At 38.5% G+C, this 26,115-nt stretch overlaps 1 protein-coding gene across 1 annotated transcript; it reads right to left on the bottom strand.

Annotated features, from left to right (window-relative positions):
* Positions 1-691: 691 nt before the first annotated feature.
* LOC128017563 (fucolectin-5-like) lies at positions 692-26,115 on the bottom strand. Its single transcript, XM_052602966.1, has 5 exons — positions 26,082-26,115; positions 25,895-25,933; positions 25,338-25,638; positions 25,105-25,244; positions 692-745 (listed from the first exon to the last, which is right to left on the bottom strand). Exons 1-5 carry the CDS (start codon positions 26,113-26,115, stop codon positions 723-725), a joined length of 537 nt encoding a protein of 178 aa, XP_052458926.1. The 3' UTR covers positions 692-722.

The following is a 26,115-nucleotide window of genomic DNA, read 5'->3' on the forward strand; positions in this document are numbered from 1 at the left end:
TATTCTGCAATATCTGTACATGCATTTATTAACAAACTTAATGAAAACCATATCTATTCACTTATTTGTCTGTTTATAAAAAGTCAAATGGTTGTTTAATAATTTAATAATAAATCTTAAATACTTATTTTTGTCAAAAAAAAAAAAACTATTGACATTTGACTTCTTTTGTTATTTTGATAAGTGCATTAAAGCTGATACACAAATATAATGTGAAAAATACTTATCATTTGAATAAAAATGTGATGGATGTTTTTGTTGATATTTTAAACTCACCATAATCAAATCAAGATGTTTATAATTATTTTATCAGTTGCATTTTATTATTTGCATTTGCTGTTCCCTTCTGTCTATGTATGTTCACTCTCATATGCTTGTTTAGTTCCTTTACTGAAGAAAACAAAAGGAATGTTGATTTTGAAGTAAAAGTATTAAAAAATGAATATGTGTACTGTAGATTACAAATGAAATGGAAAGGTATGTCAGGTATGTAATTCACATTTATTTGTATAACACATTTCACAACACATATTGAGACAAAATCCTTTATAGCTTGTATCAGAAAGAGCAGTTGAAATCTAAATCTAATTGAAATTATAATATTTACAAATACCACATATGCATTCAAGCAAACTGTGTGTGCATCTTAAACCAATGAAAATTTCATCATTTTGTATCTGGAGTCCTTGCAGGGTAGCCATCATCTACTCACAGGTGCTGGGTCATTTGGACTCTTCACAGGAGGCTAGATAAAAGAAAAAAAAAAAAAAAAAAAAAAAATATATATATATATATATATATATATATATATATATATATATATATATATATATATATATATATATATTAGTGCTGTCAATCGATTAAAAAAAATTAACTAATTAATCGCACAATTTTTTAAAATTAATCGCGATTAATCGCGATTAATCGCAATTAAAAGACTGGAACTTTTTGGATATGTAAATGTAAAATGTAAATAATTAATGTAAACTCAAGACAAAGAAACTATTTAAATTCAAAATATGATTGTTTATTGGAATTTTTGTTTAACTTGTAACACAGATTTTCTCATGTAAACAACATACCTGCAATAAACCATCAATATCCTCCAAATTAACTGTTGGCTTGAAAGCCATATTTATTACAGAAATAAAAACACAGGCATGTAAGTACCATTTGAATTTCAAAACAATCAATGCCAATAAAAAACAAAAATGATTTCCATGTTGAATTCTAAGTGGACTGCAAAAAAATTCCAAAGTATAGTCATTGCCAGTGCTTTAAGTGGGCCGGTATGCACCGGTACTCAGTACCGCCACTTCCAAATATAGCTCTTGAGCGTACCGCCACCTCTCCGTGCGCCCAGAACGTGCTTGTAGCGTACCGGTACGCTCATTTGGACATCTGTTTTAATAGAGGTTTTAATCTTTTACCTGCACTGCCGATTTTCAGAGCGCCCTTCACAATGCAAGCTTCCTAATTCATCCCACCCAGAGCAGAAACTACATTACCCATTCACCCTTAAGTTATACAAGTGAATAGCGCATGTGTCGCTTTTCCCACTGTTAAGTGTCAACAACTCAACGTGGCCGGAGAAGGTGTGTGAAACTCGTTGTGAGTTATACTAAAGCAAAATCTTGAGTATTTATTGTCTGATAAACATTAAAAACTGTCTGCGGAGGTTGAGTCGTCCTGCAGCCGGCTGTTCATTGGCTGCACAATCTTTTTTCTAAGTTCTAAAAAAATACCGTAGATGGCAAGGCACAAATTTAGATATTCATTTATCTAATTAATCTATAGCCTATGCACAAAGACAATATGATCTTTTTGTCCCCTTTTTGTTTTAAAGCTTGATGAAGAGAGAGAGCGCAAGTTGCTGCAGCTGCGAGGAGGACAGTGATGCACGCGTACAGGAGTGATTGACAGTTCCCGGCACTGTGTACAAAAAATACTCCGCTACACAATTATTTCGTTATTTTCATTTAAGCTTATTAACGTTAGCGTTACAGAAAGGTCTGATTTACGCACTGTTACAGTCATTGTTTTTTTTTTTTTTTTAAACAATGACATTTGAGTTCATGATTTTAATGTTGCTGTTTCTTGTGGCAGACTAAATGAAGAGTAATGTTTCTTGTGGCAGACTGAAGAGTAATCCGGCAGAGTTTTATACTGAAACTTTCCGTCTAAAAGTCCTTCCTTGGTCTTATCCATATTTCTTTGCACGTTGAACACACATAGGCCACAACTGGAAATAAAAAAAACTGCAACCGCGTTAATTGCGTTATTTTTTTTTAACGCGTTAAATATTTCAAATTAATCGAATGCATTAACGCGCTAATTTTGACAGCACTAATATATATATATATATATATATATATATATATATATATATATGCACACACGCAAAAAAATTGGGTTGACCTGTTCTGGTACAGTGTTATTAACATAACTTAATCACTGATTTCTAGTTGTGTCCTCTTTTGGACGACCAAACGAAACAGTGTCTCCACTACATGACGGCGGTGGCAACAGTACTACAGCGAGAATTAAAGTTACGCCTTCTTTCTCTGCGTGAACATTTGGGCGGCGTTACGCAAATCTTCCCACAGTCAGTAAACGTGGGGGCATTTTAAAACTAGCCATTTTGGGAGGGCATGGCTAGTATTAACTTTTATAAAGAATATTTTTGGTTTGAGACTTTAGTTTTTGTAACTTTAGGGATCTTATCTATTCACAAACAGCTTGTAACACTCCAAAGAGAAAGGAAAGCTTAAAAAGGCATCATATGACCCCTTTAAAATAGTTTGTCGTTCGTTTATGAAACAGAGACACAAATGACACATTACATGAATATGAAGCGCGGAAGCATCACATTTTTTAAGCTAGAAGGGATACCATCCATAAGAATCTATGAATAAGAAGCTGGATTCAGTCTCGTAGAACAAGAATACCGGAGTTTCCCACAATGTCAAAAATTCCCCACACCGATTTCACTGCATGTTAAAGTTGATCATGCAAATTCAACCAACAGAAAGATGCTGGGCTTGAAAGGGACATCATTGTGAGCTGTGCTTCGTAAAATCGCTATTGTGTTACATATGTTATTGACAATGGACCTATGTTTTTCCATGTGAAATTTCACTAATGCGACAGCAATCTAGAATGAGGTGTTAGAAATTACCTGTTCCATAAACCTCCACCTCACACAGTGTGAGGAATGCGTGGATCTTAGGAAGGTACATGTTCACATAACGACCTTCCATTCCACCGCAAGAGAAACTGACAGAACTGCCTGCTGGGACAAGTGAAGTGACACCACATCTACAGAGAGAAAGAGAGAAACCACGACACAATCAGCTGACCTGATCAAATCCAGTTCTCCTGACACGTTCATAACTGTTTTCATTACTTCACCTGGGATTGTTGTTGCCGTTGTTTTCCAGAGAGTTTCCGATGCGGATCTCTACTCCAGCTGTTTCATCCAGCCAGTTATCATCTCTGTTGGTGACGGTCACTTTGTAAATTTTGTAAGAATCCAGCAGGTCCAGCCTCCACCACGGGTTGAGCTCATATCCTGTGTGGGAGCATCTTGGAGTGTATTTGATGCCATCGATGGCATTTGCAGCTCCCCAGGTGTAAAATGTGCTCGACTGTACAGCCTTTCCTGTTAATGCCAAATTCTCTAAAAACATTTAAAGGGACAGAGGGTCAAGACTCAAATGTGTGAAGTTTCAGTACATTTAATTTTAGGTTCAGATATGAAATTCCAATCCAAAACACTGAGTTCCATTTACTACTACATTAAAATCTGAAGTTAATATTTTAATGGATCTACACTTACTATGAAATTACTATGAGAAGTTGTACTTTATTAACCAACATTAATAAGGTTTTTTTTTTGGTTAATGTCATTGGATGCATGTTACTATTTTTTACCTTCCAAGTTTTCTGAACTCCCCTGAATGGAAAAGACACCTGTTACAAAAACAAAATATTTCCATTGCTTTCTGAGATGTGGGTCAATTTTATGTTGTATTTGCTTCTTTAAATATTTTCATAAAGAATAGATAAACAGCATCTATAATTGTACATCATTTGATTGATGTTTGTCATTTTTACTCACCCAAAAGTAAGAACAGATAAGAAATTTTCTCCATCTTGTTTTTAAAGAACATTAATCAGATACCTGTGATGGTCAGATATGACAAGGGTGTGAGTTTCCCCTTCTGCTCTCTCTTCTTCAATATATCCCTCTTTTTATTTGTGTTTCTCTTCGCAGCTCGAGTCTCCACCCTTAGGAAATTCTGACTGGATGTTTGCTGAATATATTTCACACATCACAGGACCTCCAGAACTGCTTTTCTCTGCACACCTCTCAGGTCAAGTCTGATTTATTAAACAAATCTTTTTTTTTTTTTTTTTTTTTTTTTTAAATAGTTTTTTCTGTATTGGTTAAAATTAAGATAATTTCTCAAAAGGAATCATCTAAAAAAAGTTGTATCAACATAACAATTAGATTTGAAAGTTTATTTTATAATTCTAGAAGTTCATACTTAATGAGAAAAACAATGTGGTAAAGAATCGTCTGAATGAAAGCAACGGGATAAATAGTCTAGAAATACTTGTGTGATTAAGAAGATATTCAGAATAATTCCAATTATATTAAACACACATACAGTTGTTTTTCATAATTTATAGGAAATCTGAGCTGTTTCGGTCATGGGGAGAGAAAAAAAAAATTATATAATAAAATAATAAACAAAACGTATCACTAACTAAACCCAGCGACTCCAAGTAGCCTATGCCAAAGAAAAAGGAAACAAATGTTAGCAGTCTTCCCCGACTCCCGATCTGAAGCATAAACAGGGGAAAAAATGACATTTACAATAAAGAAAACCGGGTGTGATATGTCTGAGGTACAGATGCTCGTTTTGTTAGGGCTCCTCTCCAAGACCTCGACAAAGTTATTATTTAACCGTGTTTTTACTTAGTTTTATGCCGTCAAAGTGTTCCTACTTTGCTTTGCTCTATGACACCCGTATATTCACTAAGTTAGATCTAAGAAGTGCATACAACTTGATCAGAATCCGGAAGGGAGACGAGTGGAAAACGGCTTTCATCACCCCGGCTGGGAACTACGAATATCTAGTAATGCCATATGGTCTAGTAAACGCCCCCTCCGTGTTCCAGAGTTTCATAGAAGAGGTACTCCGAGAGTTGCTGAACTGTTTTGCCCTTGTCTACATTGACAACATACTCATCTTCTCTCGCAACGAAAGGGAACACCAGCATCACGTTATCCAAGTGCTCCATCAACTCCGAGAGTTCTCCCTGTTTGTGAAGGCAGAGAAATGCATCTTCCACCAGACCGCTGTTGAAATCCTAGGCTACCATATCAGCACAAGAGGGTTATGTATGTTGTATGTTGTATGTTTTTACCACAGTACTACTTTTTTTTCCGCTTGTGTAGTCCGAGACACTGTTGTTTGTCTGTTCTGTATTTATTTTTGAAAAACCCTAAAAAAATAAAGCATATATAAAAAAGAAAAAAAAACTATAAAGAAAACTTGCACAGAATCCCTACACTACTATTTACAATATTTAAAAGGAACAAAGGAATAGTGGCACACTTGCAAGATCACAAAACTCAACAGAAAGAAAGAAATGGGGATTTTAAAAAGTAGCTGAATGGCTTTGGCAACAATAAACATAAAGAAAAAGTAAGGTCTACAAAATCAGATATTTACTCAACAGAATTTTAAACACAATAATAATATGAGACTCTAATTCACAGCAACTACAACTACTCTGCTCTCTCCTCCTCCACCTTGTTACATCCTGTTATTACAAAAGATGCTGGACTTCGGGTGATGAATCAGCAGGTGCCTCTTTTTCACACACAATTAGGGTAGAGTCACCTAAAAGCAAGCGAAAGACAAAGATATACACTGAAAAATACAATCACCAGATTAAAATTCTTGTAACAACTATGCAAATCACCAAGAACAAAGTTGATTTTACTCTTTGTCCAATGATGAATTATACTCTATGTCATAATATCTTCTGTATGTTGACTTGATGTACAGTATGTTAACTATAGTAGCTTTAGATCTGGGGTGTCAAATTCATTTTCCTGGAGGGCCAGAGGCCTTCAGAGTCTAGATTTAAATCTTATTAAACACACCTGGTCCCATCAACCAAGTGATGCAGGCTTATTTGAAAACTACATGCTCTCTATTTTGGAGCAGGGTTGGAACAAAACTCAGAAGGGCTCTGGACTTCCAGGAACTGAGTTTGACACCCATGCTCTAGACCAGGGATAGGCAACTTCGGTCCTGGAGGGCCACTGTCCTGCAGAGTTTAGCTCCAAACCTAAATAAACACACCTGAACAAGACAATCAGTGTTTTCGGGATTACTAGATCGGGACAGCCAGGTGAGTTTTTATGAGGGCTGAAGATAAACTCTGCAGGATAGTTGCCCTCCAGGACCGGAGTTGCCTATCCCTGCTCTAGACGAACCCACAGACCTTTAGTTCATGATTTCCTATCCATCAGTCTGATCACTGATCATTTCCATGTTGTTTTGTGTCTATTTGAATGATCTCAGGTAGGATGTAAATCAAGAGCTCCACAGGAGTCCATCATCTGCTCAAAGCTCAAACAAAGAGTCGTCCCTTCATAGAGATCTCAGACAGATCTAATTTCTGGCTGTTTTTCTGCAGACTCAGACATAAGCACTGCTGTAAGCTATTAGTGTTTGTCACGGTTTGTATAGTTGCAGGGAGAACGCAGGAGTCAATAATCCATTTGAACAGTTTTTAATACAAACATGCTGGGGAAATCCAGCATAGGAAACATTTCAGCAAACAAACTAGTAACTTATAGGGGTGTAACGATATCACAAACCGAACCGAAAGATCGCGATAGACCACCCACGATACGAATCGCGGAACTCTCGTGGTGTACCGCGGTACTGTCACGCCTCCTGCTGCCCATTGTTGAGGTCAATGTCACTTATCTTTTACTAACTATTCTATTAATTTAATCAAATTTATTTCTATACATTTGATTAAATTGTATTGGTAACAACTAAAATGCTTTTTAAATGCTGTTCTAAATATTCTATTCCAAAGTTACTGTTTTCCAAGTGCATGTCATGTCACGGGACTTGGGAGTGAGCGTCACACTCGGTTACTACTGCATACACAGGATGGCTGCTCAGCTCATGAGATTGCAGATCCCACGGACACATTTAAGTCTCTTGTGTGGTAACATTTTGGTTTTCCAGTGGAGTACAGGAATGGAATTTGTGTCGTAGACAAAGAACACACAATCTGTCGTAACTGTTTCTAAAACTCGACAGGAAACACGTGTAATATGCAAGCGCATCTCCGGAGACATCACCCCAACATTAATATTAGCGGCACACGTAAGAAGCCTCAAAAACAGGAAACTTTTCCCACTGCCTCCAGAATGAAGCTACAAGCTAACTCTGACTTTGCTCAAACAATTACATAGGCAATAGGTGTTTTCATGGCACAAGATATGCAGCCGTTTTCCGTTGTTGAGAATGACGGATATCATTCATAACTCATACAAAATGAACCTGTGATACCTCACAGACATAATAAATATATCTATAGAAAGCCTTAAATGACTACTTAACGAAATAAAACAAATCTTAAACAAAAACTCTCATTATAATCATAACCTGTGAAGATCTTCTTGGCGCATCTAATGAGGAAATCGCGTGACAGGCAACTTCAGAAAACGCTAGTTTATTAGTAAATAATAAAAATATCTCCCTACTCACATTTATGGTAATTACTTTTGCCAGTGCTTTGCGGCAAGCTTAAGCCTATAGCATGTATTTGAACGCATAACTGTTCAGCTGCACTGCTGCGGGACACCGTCGAGTCGCTCTCCACAGGCGCAGTAGCGCGGTCTCGCGTTGTTTCCACCAGCGCGGCAATTTTGTTTCATCACTTATTAATGGATGTCTAAAATATAAAAGTAAGGAGAAGTATAAAAAAGGGGTTAGGCCCGGCCCGCATCTGAACTATGACGTGAAAATTGGTCACAGAACAGCAGTTAGATGTGGCATCCAGCAGTGATGATCCTCCAGCAAACAAAGGCTGAACTGTATGGAAAGTTATTTCCAGTGGAGCAAGGCACTCCTGCACCCTATAATGTTTGTCATATTAAATGTCTCCATATCAAATGGTGAAATATACTTATATATATTTTACTTATAATAGCCTATATTTAATTTTAATTTACTCAGATAAGCTTATTGCACTAAAGAGATAAATGTTTTATTCTGAATAGTCTACATTGGAAGTATTTATTTCATTTTTTTTTTTACTCTGGTATGCTGACTGCACAAAAAATGTGAAGCCAGAGTTAATAAAGAAAAAGACAAGTTATTTTGTTGTTATACTGAAGTTAAGTGAATATTGTTCCTTAGCATTGCTGGTAAAATGACATGCACCCTGCAACCACAGCAAACCGAACCGAACCGTACCGAACCGTGGCTCCAAAATCGTAAACTAAACCGAACCGTGCCATTGGTGTATCGTTACACCCCTAGTAACTTAGTAAACCAGACAACCAACTAATACCATAAAACTAGGAGTTGTGATCGATCATCAGTTAAGCTTCACAGACCGTATTGCTACAATGACCCGGTCCTGCTTTGACTTGCTACAGGATGACCACTGGCACAGCACCAGTATACCTAAACTCACTAGTTCAAACTTATGCGCCCTTCAGAAGCTTGTGTTCTGCAAGGAAAAAATGCCTTGTGGTGCCATCCCAAAGAGGTTCAAAATCGTGGAATGACCTCCCAATCTCAATTCAAACCACCGAGTCTTTACTCATTTTCAAAAAAAGACTTGTCATGGCACTTGTATACTGTTGTTGTTCTCTCGTTGGTCTGATTTCTTCTATTGATCTCATTTGTAAGTCCCTTTGAATAAAAATGTCTGCTAAATGATTAAATGTAAATGTTAATGGATAACTATTCAGAGGGGCAACACACTTGGACATTGATGCCACCAACTAATACAAATCTGTCATGTTTAGTAACAGGTCCCTTTTGAATTCAGAAAATTCCACAAAAAACATTTATCAAGTGAGGTGGCTGATGCATCAAATCTAGAACTATTTATTCAGACAAGTCAAGCAATAATTAATTATTGTGGCAGAGGATAATAGACGACAGTAAAATTGTAAAGTTTTCCTTGTGACAATAGACAATCCTCCTCCCCTACCAGTAGGTGTAGTTAAAAACAGTAATCTGCTGGAACAAGTTCAGAATAGAGGCTAACATTTCCTTTCTTCATCCACAAATTTAGTAATAAACAAGAAGTCCAGATTGTAAGAGGACATAAAATCATTAAGAATGAAGGTCTTGTTAACCAGAGAATTATGGTGGATCAGCACCATTTTTGGAGAACACAGAGTGTTTTTTGAACCTGGGTTTTAATCACAGATTGAAGATTAGCAGGGTTTAGTCCTGGTCCTTTAGTCATGGGTTAGTGTGCTCATTTTGCATCTCTGTCTGATTGTGTGCGTCTGTTAACTAGCAGCAGCTGCGTTAATGAGCACCAGCTGCAACTCATTTGCACTGCCTTTAAGTTTGGCTGGCATTCCTGTTCATATTTTGGTTTGTTGATTTCTTTCTTGTCTAGTTGTGCTCCTGTCCCTCCAGGTTTTCTCTGGACCTTATTCCTCACCCGCCTAGGATTCTTGCGCTGGGTTTGAGTTACTGCAGCCTGAGCGATCTGGACCCTATTCCTCGCCCGCCTAGGATTCCTGCGCTGGGTTTGAGTTACTGCTGCTTAAGTGGTCTGGACATGATTCATCTGGGGTTATACCATCGTCTTCCTACGTTCTCATTGCTTACTCTAAGAGCTACAAATAAACCATTTTTACTTCGCACTTGGATCTCGTGACTCGATCATTGTGACAGAACAAACCAACCAGAATGGATCCAGCAAGCTCACCAGAATTACAAGACTTTTTAACCAGTAGTAACTCTTGGATGGAACGCCAAGAGGATCAGATGATGGCCACGGGTCGTGCTGTCCAAGCCCTGGTCGCTCATGTGGGCACAGAGACTTCTGTGCTGTGCCTCCTTCCAAGCATTTTCACAGGAGCTGAAGAAGGTATTTGATCGCGCAGCTTATGGCAGAGACGCAGCAACACATTGCACTGTAGTTGATTTTTCTATCGAATTTAGCACTTTAGCCATGGAGTGGGGCTGGAATTCTGAGGCGCAGTTGGACCTGTTTCTACAAGGACTTTCGGACACCATCAAGAACGAGAGTAATTCCTCGGATTACCCGTGGGGGTGGATAAACTCATTGAGCTGGCTATTTGGGTGGATGCCAGAGTAAGGAGGCATGTCCAATAGAAGACACTACGGAGAATCCATGACGTCTCTCATCAGAACAGCCTATCATCAGTCACTGTCGAGAGTGAGTTCTCTTTTCCAGATCCTGAACCCATGCAGATGGGCAGGTCTCGCCTTTCACAGCAGGAGAAGCAGAGAGAGGCACACTTTTGACTGTGAGCATTTGGTGGATTCAGGGGGGGAGAGTAATTTTTTAGACATTAATGTCATGAAAAGACTTAAGATACCATTGGTAGAACTCTCTCAGCCCATCTCTGCGATGGCACTGAATGGTCAGCCGTTACCCTCCGTCACACAATCCACAGTCTCCGTCAAACTCATCTTCTCTGGACAACACACTGAGAACATTGACTTTCTCTTAACTGACACTCCTGCTGCTCCTGTGGTTTTGGGGCATCCCTGGCTAGTGCTCCATAATCCCCACATAAAATGGGGAAACAATTCTGTCATGTTCTCCTGTGTCTCGTTCTGTGTTTCAGGATGATCACACTGACCTGTCTAACGTCCCATGTGAGTACCTTGACCTAAAGAGAGTGTTCAGTAAGTCTCGGGCTGCTTCTCTACCTCTGCATCATCCCTATGACTGTGCTATAGAGTTCTACCAGAAAGACTCGGGAGATAAAATGATGTACGAAGCATACATTTATTGACAACTCAGCAAGCATAATTATAAATTTCTTTGGCGGAAGGCCCCGTCCATGGTTCGTAATCCAAGGGTAGCGAATCTGCATTTCCTGCCTGAAAATAAAGGCAGGGGCGCAGCCGACCCCCCTGGAAGGTAAGGACAGGACCATCCTGGTGGTGGTGGGGAGGGTGGAGGTTGTTGTCGCGTCGGCATCTGCGAACTCAAACATGTGTAAGTACGATCTTTTATACAGGAGTATAAAGACGTGATTCGATAATGATGAAGGTAATTAGTGACGAAGTGATTGAGTCTTCCTGGCAGAACTTAAGCTAAAGCTTCCATTTATTTTTAGGTACGTCTCTGCCTAAAGGCAAATTATATTCACTTTCCAATCCCGGAGAGGGAGGTCATGGAGAAATATATTTCTGGTTCTCTTGCAGCCAAGATCATCTGCCCCTCTTCCTCTCCAGCGGCTCTCTTCATCCCTGTATTGATTATCGAGGGTTGAATGACATCACGGTGAAGAATACTTCTCCTTTGCCGTTGATGTCATCGGCTTTCGAGCGTCTGCAGGGGGCGTCATTTTTCACGAAATTTGATCTAACGAACACTTATTATTTAGTTCGCATAAGAGAGGGGGATGAATGGAAGACCACTTTTAACACCCCCAGGTGGCACTTTGAATATCTTGTTCTTCCTTTTAGCCTTTGTAACGCCCTGCAGTATTCCAAGCACTTGTCAACAATGTGTTGAAAGATATGGTAGATCAGTTCATTTATGTCTACCTGGATGACATACTGATATTTTCTCATTCTCTCCAGGAACATGTTCAACACTTAAGGCGAGTGCTTCAGAGGCTGTTAGAGAATGGGCTTTTTGTCAAGGCGGAGAAATGCGATATCCATGCACAGTCTGTTACTTTTTTGGGATACATCATCTCAGCCGAGGGGGTGCGCATGGATAGTCTCGTAAGGCCCTGCAGAGGTTTCTGGGCTTTGCCAATTTCTACCAGCGGTTGATTCGCAATTTCAGCCAGCTAGTCGCCCCTTTGATTTCCTTAACCTCCTTCAAGACTGAGGTTCCAAAATGAAAAGCTGCTTTGTTTCAGCTCCCATCCTCATTGCTCCTGATCCTTCCCGGCAGTTCGTGGTGGAGTTTGACGCCTCAGAGGTGGGGGTTGGCATGGTTCTATCCCAGAATTTCCTCACAGATGGTAAGGTGCATCCTTGCGCGTAATTATGACATTGTTAACAGAGAGCTGTTGGCAGTCAAGCTCGCTTTGGAAGAGTGGTGTCATTGGTTGGAAGATTCGGGGGATCCTTTTAATGTCTGGACCGATCACAAAAATCTTGAATACATTAAGTCCACTAAAAGAATAAACTCTAGGCAGGCTCGGTGGGCTCTTTTTTTTTCTTTTGGTCGTTTTGATTTTTCTATTTCTTACTGTCCAGATTCTAAGAACATCAAACCAGATGTGTTATCCCGTATTTTTTATGTTTCGGATCACCCATCTTTTTCCGAACCCATTGCACCGCAGAAAGTCATTATTTCTGCAGTTACATGGGACATCGAGTCAAAGGTTCGCACAGCCTCGCAAGGGGTAATGTCACTGCCCAGAGGCCCACCGGGTCAGTTGTTTGTGCCAGAGGCTTTAAGGTCTGAAGTTATCCGATGGGGTCATTATTCCAAGGTAGCTTGCCATCCTGGGGTTAATCGTACCATGTTTCCCGTTAAACAGCAATTTTGGTGGCCAGCCATGGCTCGTGACATTCGTCTTTTTGTTTTGGCTTGCTCTGTCTGTGCTGTTTCGAAGTCTTCCAATCGACCCCCTGCTGGACTCCTTCAGCCGCTGTTAGTTCCTTCGAGACCTTGGTCCCACATTTCGCTAGATTTCGTTTCGGGCCTCCCTTCGTCACAGGGAAACACAGTGGTTTTGACCGTGGTGGACCAGTTCTCAAAGGCAACTCATTTCATTCCTCTGCCTAAATTACCTTCTGCCAGAGAAACAGCGGTTGCTGTCATACATCACATTTATCGCTTACATGGCCTCCTGATGGACGTGGTCTCTGACAGAGAGGCCTCAGTTTGTTTCCAAATTTTGGAGAGAATTTTGTTAATTACTGGGGGCGACTGTTGGAATCCGAAGTCGCGGTCCCCTCTGCCCACACATTTATCCAGAGGTGCCGACGCACCTGGGCCAGATTGACCCTGCTCCGGGTGGGGGCGTGCACCAAGGTTCAGGCTGATCGCCACCGGTCGAAACCTCCCGTCTACGTCACAGGTCAAAAAGCATAGCATTTTAGCATTTTGCTTTCCTTACATCCAGGTTTGTTTGGTGTATTTGCATGCGGGTATGTTGCCAAATCCGTGGAATTTAGGCTACTTTGGGAAAATGTTTGATTATATATTTGGTTGGGTTTATTACACGCACCTGGCAACCCGAGGGGAAACAGACATTCAGAGGGGAACAGAATCGACTGCTACACCGGCCTCGGTTGCTGTGTCAGTAGCAGCAGTGGAATTGATGGTTGAAGTGCCAGAGTTAAAAAACTCCACACTTTTACTAGTGGGTTTATTTAAAAAAAAAGACGAATGTCCATTTTGTTTATTTAGCATGTAGACTAAAGCGGGAACAGAGTGAGAAGAGAGTCCACTCACGAAACTTACCGCGATACTTTGAAGTCCACCAAAAAAGCTTCTTTTTCAATATAGTAATTAAAAATAATTAATTCTAAACTTACTCATTATATCCACAAAAAATATAAAATAGGACAAATAAAATTAGAAAATATGAATTCTGTATTTATTTTTATTTTTCAAAGCACAAGACATTAATTGCCCCCCCCCCCCCCCCAACTCCGCCCATGTCAAAAAGTATGGCTTTCGTCAAAGAATATTCCTCTCCGATCCGTCAGTAATACGCTTGCGCCCAAATTTATTGGCCCATTTACTGTCACCAAATTTATTAGTCCAGTGGCAATCAGCCTCAAATCCCTCCGGCGTACAGGAGAATTAATCCATGGTTAAATGTATCCAAATTAAAGCCCGTTTTTCATTCACCCATTAATCCGCCGGTCCCGGTTAATCCAAGGATATAAATGATCTGGAGAATCCGAAACGGCTTGAGGGACCAGTTTATCGAGGAAAGCACAACTGGACCAGTAAATACCAAACCACAAAACATAAATAATCCATAGTCAAAGACAAAGGACAATAAACTGGGTGGGACACCAGCTTGCAGGGTTTTAGTCTGATGATCACTCCTCCATGTTTCCCGCGACTTCTCTGGCAATTTCTCGGGATGATGTCAAGCGGCCATTGACAAAGGAGATCCGGAATGTCTTGTATAATACTCCTGTGTGGGATGTTCACAAACTTTCCCAGATTAGTTTCAGAGACAACCATACAGTGACTACAAATGTCCAGGAGTGATTTATGATCATGAGTGTTAGTCTTGACATAGTTTAATGCTGTGAGAAACCATAAACAGCTCCTGTTGTGATTCCAGACAAAATCACATTGTTTTACAGACTGTATTTCATGTAGTTGCAACGCTCATATGTCACTCATGTTTCAGCTATGTTGAATTGAAAAAAACTTGATAAAATATGTTTTAGTGCTTTTAATGTTTATCAAAAAATACAGAGACTCTAATGGTGAAGCAGCAGCTCCGTGTCCTGTGTTTTATTAAGGCTTGGCCTTCAAGGCTCAGCCGCCTTGAACTTCCGCTGTAAACAAATGTATGCTATGAAAACAAAACCATTGAGCAAGTTTCACTGCCTCTTTAACCTGATCCTCCATAAGAACAACCAAGGGGGACACAATCACAATTATCACCTTACCAGACTTTGGCCTTCCCAGTTTCTCACTGACGATCTGTAACAGTTGATAAATTAAACTTTTCCCAAAACATGTCGTGAGTGGGGCCACAACATCACCTCCATTCAAAATGTGAAACAAACACTCTGCGAATAGCATCCCGTGTCTCCATGTCCGCTGTAATTTTTAATTTCCCTAACCTAAACTATGATCTTACATTACGCATTTAGCGTCTACGTCACGGCTCTCAGCCCGCCCTCTGTTCGTTGATTTGCCGGTTGTTTTGGAGCTGGATGAAAATCTCAGATTGAGTACAGAAGTGAAATGAAATTGAGCGGAAATACAAAGTCTGACGTATTCAGGCTAGTGTTTTCCATCCTTCAATCAATTTCAGATGTAAAAGAGAACTCATCTGAAGAGATCCCAAGGATTTTTGCAGCTCATAATAAAAATAAATTTGAGAAAATCAGTTGAAGAGGAGAGAACTGTTAGCATCAGTACAGTGTTAGATTCTGATTATGCATCATTTTAATGCACTTCAGAATTTTTGCAGCTAGAGGATTTCCCTGTGAAACTGTCTCACTAAATGTGCCTTGACCCGTGACCTTTCAAACTGAAACTTGGAGCAATTACGTATGGACCTGAGGTGATTGTTTAAAGCCTGTGATGATCAATGAAGTATCTGCTGACACAAACAGAATCGTTCTCAGAAACAGTTTTCTCATTCTGGAGTGAAATTGCTGACTCTGAATTTAATTTAAGGAAAAGGCATACATCTTGTGTTTCATGCATGTCATCAGCAGTCCTTTTCTCAGCTTGCTTCTTAACTATCAATAAAGGAAGTGAACATTATTTACATAGGCAAAATAATTTGAGCTAACTTTTACATCCAGTCCAATGATTTGCACAATCAGGTGTAGGGAAATGTTCACATGGATTAGTGCGGCCAAATGAGGACAAGATCGCAGAAACCATGTGATCATGCTGCATTTGATTACCTGTGCCCTGAAGGACAAAACAGATTATTCAAATTTGATCTGAGAACACTTGAGAATGTTTACTGTATATTGTATTATGTATTAGGTGATAAAAATATATTTAGCAAAGTACATACTCATTTCTGCACCACCAAAAGGTCCAATACCCTACAATTTATTGCCATATTATATGTAATATCTCATTAATATAACTACTGATGTAAAAAAAAAACCAGAAGGAGCTTGTCATTTTTTTGAATTCATGAAAAACCACCTGGGAAATATGTCATGTCCGCTGTCTGATCACCCCGTTCTTCGGTGTGTGTGTGTTTCTGTATTTTGTGTGCACATGGTGTTTTGTTTTGGTTTCGATCGTTCGTCTTGCACCTATCTGTGGCGTTCCTCCCTCCCCCCTCATCACTACAGTTTCCACTTTAAATTGTTTGACTCCGCTCACCTGAATTCAATGTCTGTTCATCTCTTGCTCTATTTATTCCCGTCTGTCGCGCAAATTTGTGTTGAAAACTTTAAAGAATGTCAAAATAACACAATTTGAAATAAATTCTACTGTAGGAAGATAAATGTAATATTTTAAATCCAGCCATGACCAATTTTATAAGTATATAAAGGTGTATTGGACATATTGTTGGTGAAGAAGCACCAAAATGTCAGTATCGCAGGACTCGCGTGAGAGTGAAATGTGCTTTTGGTCTGTCCAATATTTAATGTCATGAAACAAAGATTATCAACAGGGCAACCTCTGAAGGACATGTTTCAGAAGACTTTTTATATTTTTTTTTTTACAATATGTTTTTTTTTACAATTTATTTCAAAAGTAAATGTAAAATATTTTATAGAAATGTTATACTTTGTTATATAACTGATATTAATTAATTGATGTTTGTATTTGTATTTTTTCTTCTACTATATGGTAATGGTAATGGTGAATATTACCTGGATCTACGTACATCTGGTTGAAGTCTGGCGGCGATGGGGTGTCTGACAACTGGGCCAGGTTTGAATAGGCTGGAAGCTCTTAGTCAGAGCCCTGCACGTCAGCGGCACAGGGTATTGGTCGCTAACAGCTGGGGTTGAGTGGCAGCTGTTCTTGGCAGACCCCTGTGCGACTGAGCAGCCCTATTCAGGGACCACACTGCTCACCTCAAGTTAAGGAAGGGTCTAGAAAAGGTGGCCTAAAAAATGCCCACTCAACTCATACCTGGACAGGATACCCCACCTGTCGGGTCATTCCCTTCTACTGGAAAGGCTATCCCACAGGTGGACAACATCTGCATGGTGTGAGGCAATTAAGAACACAATACTGCCAAGACTCACTGAAACTCCTGTGGGCATCAGTTAAAGACTGATGACTCTCCATATCCCCCTGGTGAATAACCGCTATGCCACACTTCTAAGTGTGAATGCTCCAACTCTACGATCTGACAGTGAGTCTAATGTTTCTTTTTACTAAACACTATATGAGGCTCTCCTCCAGATCCCCAAGAACGACATGATCCTCCTGCTTGGAGAATTCAATTCTCGTGTTGGGCAGAACAGTGGGATATGGAAAGGAGTACTTGGCAGGCATGGGATTGGTCAGGCCAACTCAAATGGCATGAGGTTACTTACCCTCTGCTCTGAGCACAACCTGATCATAACCAACAACATCTTCCAGCAAAGGACCAAATACAAAACATCATGGATTCACCCATGTTCCAAACATTGGCACCTGATTGATTATTTCTTCGTGAGATGTTGTGACCTCAGAGACGTTCTCATAACCCGGGCCATGAGAGGTGCGGAATGCAGGAGAGATCATTGCATGACCATGACCATGGTCCTCATGAAAGTGTGCCCCCCATGCAAAAACGTGGATCTAGTAAGAGGCGACAAGACTGTGTCCACCTGGAAGATACTAAGGCAAGGAATGAGTTTCGTCGCTCCTTGGCTGAGAAACTAGGGGAGCTAGAACTGCTCCTGAGGGATGGTAATGCCACAGAACAGCTGTGGACCTCTATTTTCCGATTTTCGGATCAACAAGCTCGCAGAAAAGAAAAAGAAAAAGACAAAATGAAGACCACTCATTCCTAGCCGCTACCAGAAGCTAATACTAATGCAACAGAAGTTGAATCGGACATGGCGCTGGTACTTTCTGAATTTAAGAGCCAACGGTTCACATCTTGAGGGAATAACTAATAGGCTGGAGGGAATAGCTGGATCCATCTCCTCTCTACAGAATTCGTTTGCGGCTCTTACTGAGAGGATTGACGGCATTGAGACCCGTTTAACAGAAGCCGAAGGGAGAATTTCATCTGCAGAAGACTCAGTGACAGTGTCCGAGAGTCAACTTGCTAATTTACATACCAAAGTGGAACAACTTCAGTCGAAAGTGGACGATTTAGAGAACAGAGGTTGACGAAAAAATTTGATAATAGTTGGCCTACCAGAAAGAGCGGAAGGTTCCGGTCCACTCATGTAATTTCTCCGTTCCTCTATTCCCAAATGGCTAGACCTGCCTGCAGACTCTTTCACACTGGATATTGAACGGGCCCACAGATCTCCTACTTTTGCGCCCAGTAATCTGAATTCATTCTGGTTCGCTTTTTGCGGTTTACAGAAAAGGAAACTATTCTGAGGGCAGCGTTGAAGAAGAAAATTATTCATGACGGCGCAGAGCTTTGGTTTTACTCAGACCTATCTTCGACTGTCCTGCAGAAACAACGCGAGTTCACCTCAGTGGTCAAGATCATGGTCTCCGGTGGCATATATCGCGGATTCGCCTACCCTGCTCAGCTAAGATGCTTACACTCGGGACAGATCCGCTTGTTTGATGATCCGAACTCGGCTAAAGTTTTTCTGGACTCTATGGACAGATCTTCATGTGTAATAAACGCTGTATTTCTCTGAGGATTTTTTTTTTCTTATTCTTCTGAACCCGCCAGACTTGAAAGTGATTAAGGGTAGTTTTTTTTGTATGTATATATATATATATATATATATATATATATATATATATATATATATATATATATATATATATATTTTATTTTAATTTTTTTAAGGTTATATTTTTGTTATTACTTTTTGCTGCTTGTAATATTCGCTACCTTGGATCACTGTCTTTTTTTAAAGGGGATCTAGATGTTGTAGGCTCAATTTTCCCTTTCCTGTACCCCCCTTTTTTATTTATTATTATTATTTTTTTAATTTTTTTTTTTTATTACTGGGCTCAGTAATTTTAATTACGTATTGCATTTTATTTATATAGGAGTGATTCTTGAGGGGGCTTTTTTCCTCAGCGGCATTATTACGATGATATCTTTATTTATGTTCCTTATCTCATTTTGTGACTTAATGATGTTCTTTGTTCCCTATCGTTTGGGGATGGAGCCTGGGGGGGTGGTTTTTTTGGGGTAACTCAGTGCTCAATTTGTGGTACTGTTCTGTTCAAACTTGATGTCTATTATATACAAGATCTACGTTTATCATTATCAGCTCATCAGCATCTTAATTTTTTTTTTGTTTACATGCATGATATTCTCAAGTTAGTAACTTGGAATATGAAGGGTATCGGCCACGTTATAAAGAGGAAGAAAAGCTTGTCATTTCTCAAAAAGGAACATGTGTCCATTGCTTTGTTACAAGAAACCCAATTATCGGGCACTGAACATTGTAAACTCAAAAGAGACTCACGATTGGAAATGTATATGCCCCAAATATTGATTATTGTAATTTTACATCTGAGACCGTTTTGCATTTTAACCAGTTTTGTGGAAACCTGGGGTTCTTAGGTGGTGATTATAATGGTGGTTATTACTATTATTATAGTGGTGGTTAATTGTATAATTGATAATAATTTGGATAAATCCACTCCGCTGACCATGACAGGTCACAAATCCTTCCGTACTTTGCAGAATGTTTGTAAAGATTTAGGCCTAGCAGATATTTGGACTTCTTCCTTTAATTGCAAAAACACTTGAATGAACTGTGTTCAACTGTGTTCAACCAAATCTCTGCCTTTCTCAGACAGAACAACCTCCTTGACAACAACCATTCTGGCTTCAGAAGTGGACATTCAACTGAGATTGCCTTGCTCTCAGTTGTTGAAGCTCTAAGACTGGCAAGAGCAGAATCCAAATCTTCAGTACTTATCCTGCTTGATCTTTCCTCTGCTTTTGACACGGTTATCCACCAGATCCTCATACAAACCTACTGGCAAAGGGCATCTCAGGAACCACACTTCAGTGGTTTGAGTTTTACCTATCAGATAGGTCCTTTAAAGTATCTTTAAGAGGTGAGGTATCCTCATGGTTTCATATCATGGTTTCATCACAATTTCATCATCAACTTAGGCACATCTATCATAACTCCTTCAAAAACAGCCTGATGATCAGCTGACTTTCTCAGACCACATTGCTAAAACTGTCCAATCCTCCAGATTTACTTTATTCAACATCAAGAAGATCAAGCCCTTTCTTTTCGGAACATGCTGCACAACTCCTTGTTCAAGCTCTTGTTCTGTCCAGGCTGGACTATTGCAATGCCCTCTTGGCAGCTCTTCCAGCCAATTCTATCAAACCTTTACAATTAATCCAGAACACGGCAGCAAGATTAATTTTTAATGAGCCAAAAAGAATACACATCACACCTCTGTTTATCAATTTGCACTGGCTACCAATAAAATAGTGATATATTAATAGTGATATAGCTACTCGCATAAAATTCAAGGCACTGATGTTTGCCTACAAAACTACCACTGGCTCTGCACCCATTTACCTAAATTTGTTACTTCAGACTTATGTGCCTCTAGAATCTTGCATTCTGCAAGTGAACGTCGCTTGATTGTGCCATCCCAAAGAAGCACAAAGTCACTTTTACGGATTTTTTAATTAAATGTTCCCATCCTCGTGGAATGACCTTCCCAACTAAATCTGGGCAGCTGAGTCCTTAGCCATCTTCAAGAATCGGCTTAAAACACATCTCTTCCACCTTTATTTGACCCACTATATATATATATATATATATATATATATATATATATATATATATATATATACATATATATATATACATACATACATACATACACATATATATATATATATATATATATATATATATATATATATACACATGTGTGTGTGTGTAAAGACCTCTAACACTAACTTGCTCTTTATTCTTTTTTTTATCTGTTTTCTTTTTATTTATTATATTATTTAAAAGCCCATGCTACATGTACTGTGTTAAGCTAACTGAGACTTGTTATAGCGCTTATATATCATTGCTCATTTGTTGTTTTTGATTGCCTCCACTGTCCTCATTTGTAAGTCGCTTTGGATATAAGTTCCTCAGCAGCATGTTCCTCAACCAAATTTCAGACTAACCCATGGTGGAGGGTGGATCTGAGTTCTGTGTACAGAGTAAGTAGCGTCGCGATTACAAACAGACCAGAATGCTGTCTAGAACAAGCTGGTGTTTCCTCCACCTACATTTGTAACGATATGGAGGGTCGATACGTGAATCTGATCATTCCTGGAGATTCAAGGATTCTTACTCTGTGTGAGGTGGAGGTCTATGGAGAAGGTGTGATCAAACATGGAAAATAAAGCTATAAATGAATGAAATTACTCATTTTGGGCTGTTGATTCCAAAACTAGTGTCTGTTTTGCTTAAACTTCACACAAGATATGATGCTTTGTAGCATTTTTGCTTTTGAGAACCATTTGCAAGGTGAAGAAGTCTTGTATTCTCTCTTAATCAGCAGAAAAACAGCACAAACACATGACTCATGTCTGAATCTGAGCCACATTACAACCATTTGTTCAATTCTCAACCCATTTTCACGTATGTGACTATTTTATACCTAATCTTGATTTCAATTATGGCCAGCGACAGAAGAAAATGCAAACATGAGCCAGATTTTTTTCTGCTATATCTGTTCATTAACAAAGTTAATGAAAAACATATTTATTCACTTATATATGTTTATAAAAAGTAAAATGGTTTTCTGACTAAATTTAATAATACGTACATCCTAAATACTTTTGTCATTAAAACCAAAATTTTGGACTACTTTTGTTATTTTGATAAGTGCATTAAAGCCTATACAAAAATATAATTAAAAAAATCCTCATCATTTGAAAAAAAAAAAAAAATGTGATGTAAGTTTTTGTTTATATTTTTAAACTCACCATAATCAAATCATTTGCAAATCACTTGAACTCCAAGATGCAGGGATGTAACTGATTTATTGTTTTTAAAATGCGACATTTCATGCTCATGCTCTTCACTACATAGAAATTTGTGTTCAACACTAAACCATATCCATTCTTACTTAGTTTTACTTTGTTAACTTTTGTTCATGATTTTTGAGGATGTCTATGCGATCTCTTCACGTTGCACCCATTAATCAATCTTAAATGACAGATGCATTTGCACTAAATTCTGTAGATTATTGTAGAAAATGTCAAAGGTTGTTCGATTTAATGTAAAAAAAAAAAGGATACATGTTAACTTTATCAGTTGCATTTTATTATTTGCATTTAGCATTTGCTGTTCCCTTCTGTCTATGTATGTTCACTCTCATATGCTTGTTTAGTTCCTTTACTGAAGATAACAAAAGAATGTTGATTTTGAAGTAAAAGTATTAAAATGAATATGTGTAGATTACAAATCAAATGGAAAGGTATGTCTATTTAATATAATTAATCATTTTATTTACAGCTCAGTGTGCTTGAAGAAAGAGATGATGATGGGGAAAACTCTCCTCAGATCACCTAAATAATTCATTTACAACATCCACTTGAAATTGCTTCAAAGTATTGGGAGATGTGAGCTCCAGGGCGTCAGTGGCTGTTCAGTGTTTTTTTTTTTTTTTATGACATTATTCCTCCGTTAGATGGTGACAAGAGACAGTTTTTCTGAGTCAGAAGTAAAACTTTTATATTTAAAGAGACTGAAACAGGGTTGTAAACAAGGAAATAGTTTTAACTTACTACAACACATTGTAAGATACAGCCAATAAATGCACTGAGCAGCGCTGTCATCGGAAACGACCCTTAACAGATTAAAGGACAGTGCAACAATGATATGGCTTACCTCAGTGGACATTTAAACTAATTTTTTATTGTGAAGATGAGATTGAGCTGAAGATTGAATTATGTTTAACGCACCCTAAAAAAGCAATCTAAGATATAGCCACCATTTGGGGCAATAATGCTATTTTTTCCTGTTACTATATTGTCATATCAACCAAATGTATGAGTCCATAACTTAAAATGCTCCAGTAAGAATGTCAGAAAAGTTTTGTAAATTTTTGTACAATCAAGTGCACTTTGAATATGACCTCAGTGAATCTTTTAACGCACACTCAATGAAGGCTGAGATATAAAGCAATCAATTGAGCCAATAATGCAATTTCTCCTGTTATTGTATTGTCATATCAGCCTAATTTATGTCCACAACTTACAAATGCTACAGTAAAAATTCCATGGTAACAGTCAATGGCCCTGGGAAAAATACCCTAGTGAAACATTCAACGCACCCTCAATGAGAGCTGAGATACAGCACCTCCAATAGGGCCACGAATGCAACAGCAAAGTCTGTGTTGTCACATATGTCAAATTTAAAGGACAATATCTTGAAAATGGTACCGTAAAAATGTCTAAATCTGTTCTTGGTTATAGACAGTCACACTGGGTATAAGCCTTTAGTGAAACATTCAACGCACCCTCAAGGACTCCTGAGATATAGTGCGTCCGACACAGCAATCATTGCAACTGTATTCTCAGGTCAAATAGATTGGTCCAAATGGTACAGTTAACATATACTGTATATATATATATATATATATATATATATATATATATATATATATATATATATATAGCTATATATATATATATATATATATATATATATATATATAAATATATATATATATATATATATATATGTGTGTGTGTGTGTGTGTGTGTGTTTGTGTATATATGTGTGTGTGTGAGTGCGTGTGTGTGTATGTAGCCTATAAATTTTTTTTGTGGTTATTGTTATGAACAAGCACACTGTATAAAAATCCCCCTGGGAAACAAAAAAAAAAAATGTTGGAGATAATGTAATGGCTCATTCAGTTTAATTCACATTTATTTGTATAACACATTTCACAACACAAATTGAGACATATTCAGCTTTACAGAAAATGCACGTTTTTCTATTACAAAATCCTTTTCTAGTCTTTATAGGCGCTTGTATCAGAAAGAGCAGTTGAAATCTAAATCTAATTGAAATTATAATAATTAGAAATACCAGATATGCATTCAAGCAAACTGTGTCTGCATTTTAAACCAATGAAAATGTCATAATTTTTATCTGGAGTCCTTGCAGGGTAGGCATCATCTACTCACAGGTGCTGGGTCATTTTTACTCTTCACAGGAGGCTAGATAAAAGAAAAAGAAAATATATATATATATATATATATATATGCACACACACAAATATTTGGGTTGACCTGTTCTGGTACAGTGTTAGTAACATAACTTAATCACTGATTTCTAGTTGTGTCCTCTTTTGGAAGACCAAACGAAACAGTGTCTCCACTACATGACGGCGGTGGCAACAGTACTACAGCGAGAATTAAAGTTACGCCTTCTTTCTCTGCGTGAACATTTGGGTGGCGTTACGCAAATCTTCCCACAGTCAGTAAACGTGGGGGTGTTTTAAAACAAGGCATTTTGGGAGGGCATGGCTAGTATTAACTTTTATAAAGAATATTTTTGGTTTGAGACTTTAGTTTTTGTAACTTTAGGGATCTTATCTATTCACAAACAGCTTGTAACACTCCAAAGAGAAAGGAAAGCTTAAAAAGGCATCATATGACCCCTTTAAAATAGTTTGTCGTTCGTTTATGAAACTGAGACACAAATGACACATTACATGAATATGAAGCGCGGAAGTATCACATTTTTAAGCTGGAAGGGATACCATCCATAAGAATCTATGAATAAGAAGCTGGATTCAGTCTCGTAGAACAAGAATACCGGAGTTTCCCACAATGTCAAAAATTCCCCACACCGATTTCACTGCATGTTAAAGTTGATCATGCAAATTCAACCAACAGAAAGATGCTGGGCTTGAAAATGACATCATTGTGAGCTGTGCTTCGTATATCACTATTGCGTTACATATGTTATTGACAATGGACCTATGTTTTTCCATGTGAAATTTCACTAATGCGACAGCAATCTAGAATGAGGTGTTAGAAATTACCTGTTCCATAAACCTCCACCTCACACAGTGTGAGATACTGCTGGATGTTAGGAAGGTACATGTTCACATAACGACCTTCCATTCCACCGCAAGAGAAACTGACAGAACTGCCTGCTGGGACAAGTGAAGTGACACCACATCTACAGAGAGAAAGAGAGAAACCACGACACAATCAGCTGACCTGCTCAAATCCAGTTCTCCTGACACATTCATAACTGTTTTCATAACTTCACCTGGGATTGTTGTTGCCGTTGTTCTCCAGAGAGTTTCCGATGCGGATCTCTACTCCAGTCGTTTGATCCAGACAGCAGTCGGCTCTGTTGGTGACGATCACGTTGGAAATATTGTAAGAATCCAGCAGGTCCAGCCTCCACCACGGGTTGAGCTCCTTTGATGTGATGGAGCAGTATTTATAGGTTTCTTCTGGAGTGGGTTTACCTGAAGGAGAATATCTGATGCCGTCGATGGCCTGTGCAGCCCCACAGCTGTTATATGTGCTCGACTGTACAGCCGTCCCTCTTAATGCCAAATTCTCTGAAAACATTTAAAGAGACAGAGGGTCAAGACTCAAATGTGTGAAGTATCACTGTATTAGATTTTGGGTTCAGATATTAAATTCCAACCTAAAATACTCAGTTCCATTTACTACTTCATTAAAATCTGAGGTTAATACTATTAACTTACTATGAGCAGTTGTACTTTATTAACCAACATTAAAAAGGTTTTTTTTTTTTTGGTTAATTTTATTGGATGCATGTTAATTAATGGGACATTAGTTACTACTTTTTACCTTTCACATTTTCTGAACTCCCCTGAATGGAAAAGACACCTGTTACAAAAACACAATATTTCCATTGCTTTCTGAGATGTGGATCAATTTTATGTTGTATTTTCTTCTTTAAATATTTAAATAAAGAATAGATAAACAGCATCTATAATTGTACATCATTTGATTGATGCGTGTCATTTTTACTCACCCAAAAGTAAAAACAGATAAGAGATTTCCTTCAT

Source organism: Carassius gibelio, chromosome A7 (genome assembly GCF_023724105.1).
Source record: "Carassius gibelio isolate Cgi1373 ecotype wild population from Czech Republic chromosome A7, carGib1.2-hapl.c, whole genome shotgun sequence".
NCBI lineage: Eukaryota > Metazoa > Chordata > Actinopteri > Cypriniformes > Cyprinidae > Carassius > Carassius gibelio.

Excerpts from the sequence above, each read along its gene's own strand:
- LOC128017563 (XM_052602966.1), bottom strand. The coding sequence starts at position 26,115 with ATGAAGGAAATCTCTTATCTGTTTTTACTTTTGG. Across the intron at positions 25,934-26,081 it reads TTATCTGTTTTTACTTTTGG|GTGTCTTTTCCATTCAGGGG; the intron begins GTGAGTAAAAAT and ends TTTTTGTAACAG. Across the intron at positions 25,245-25,337 it reads AACGGCAACAACAATCCCAG|ATGTGGTGTCACTTCACTTG; the intron begins GTGAAGTTATGA and ends TTCTCTCTGTAG.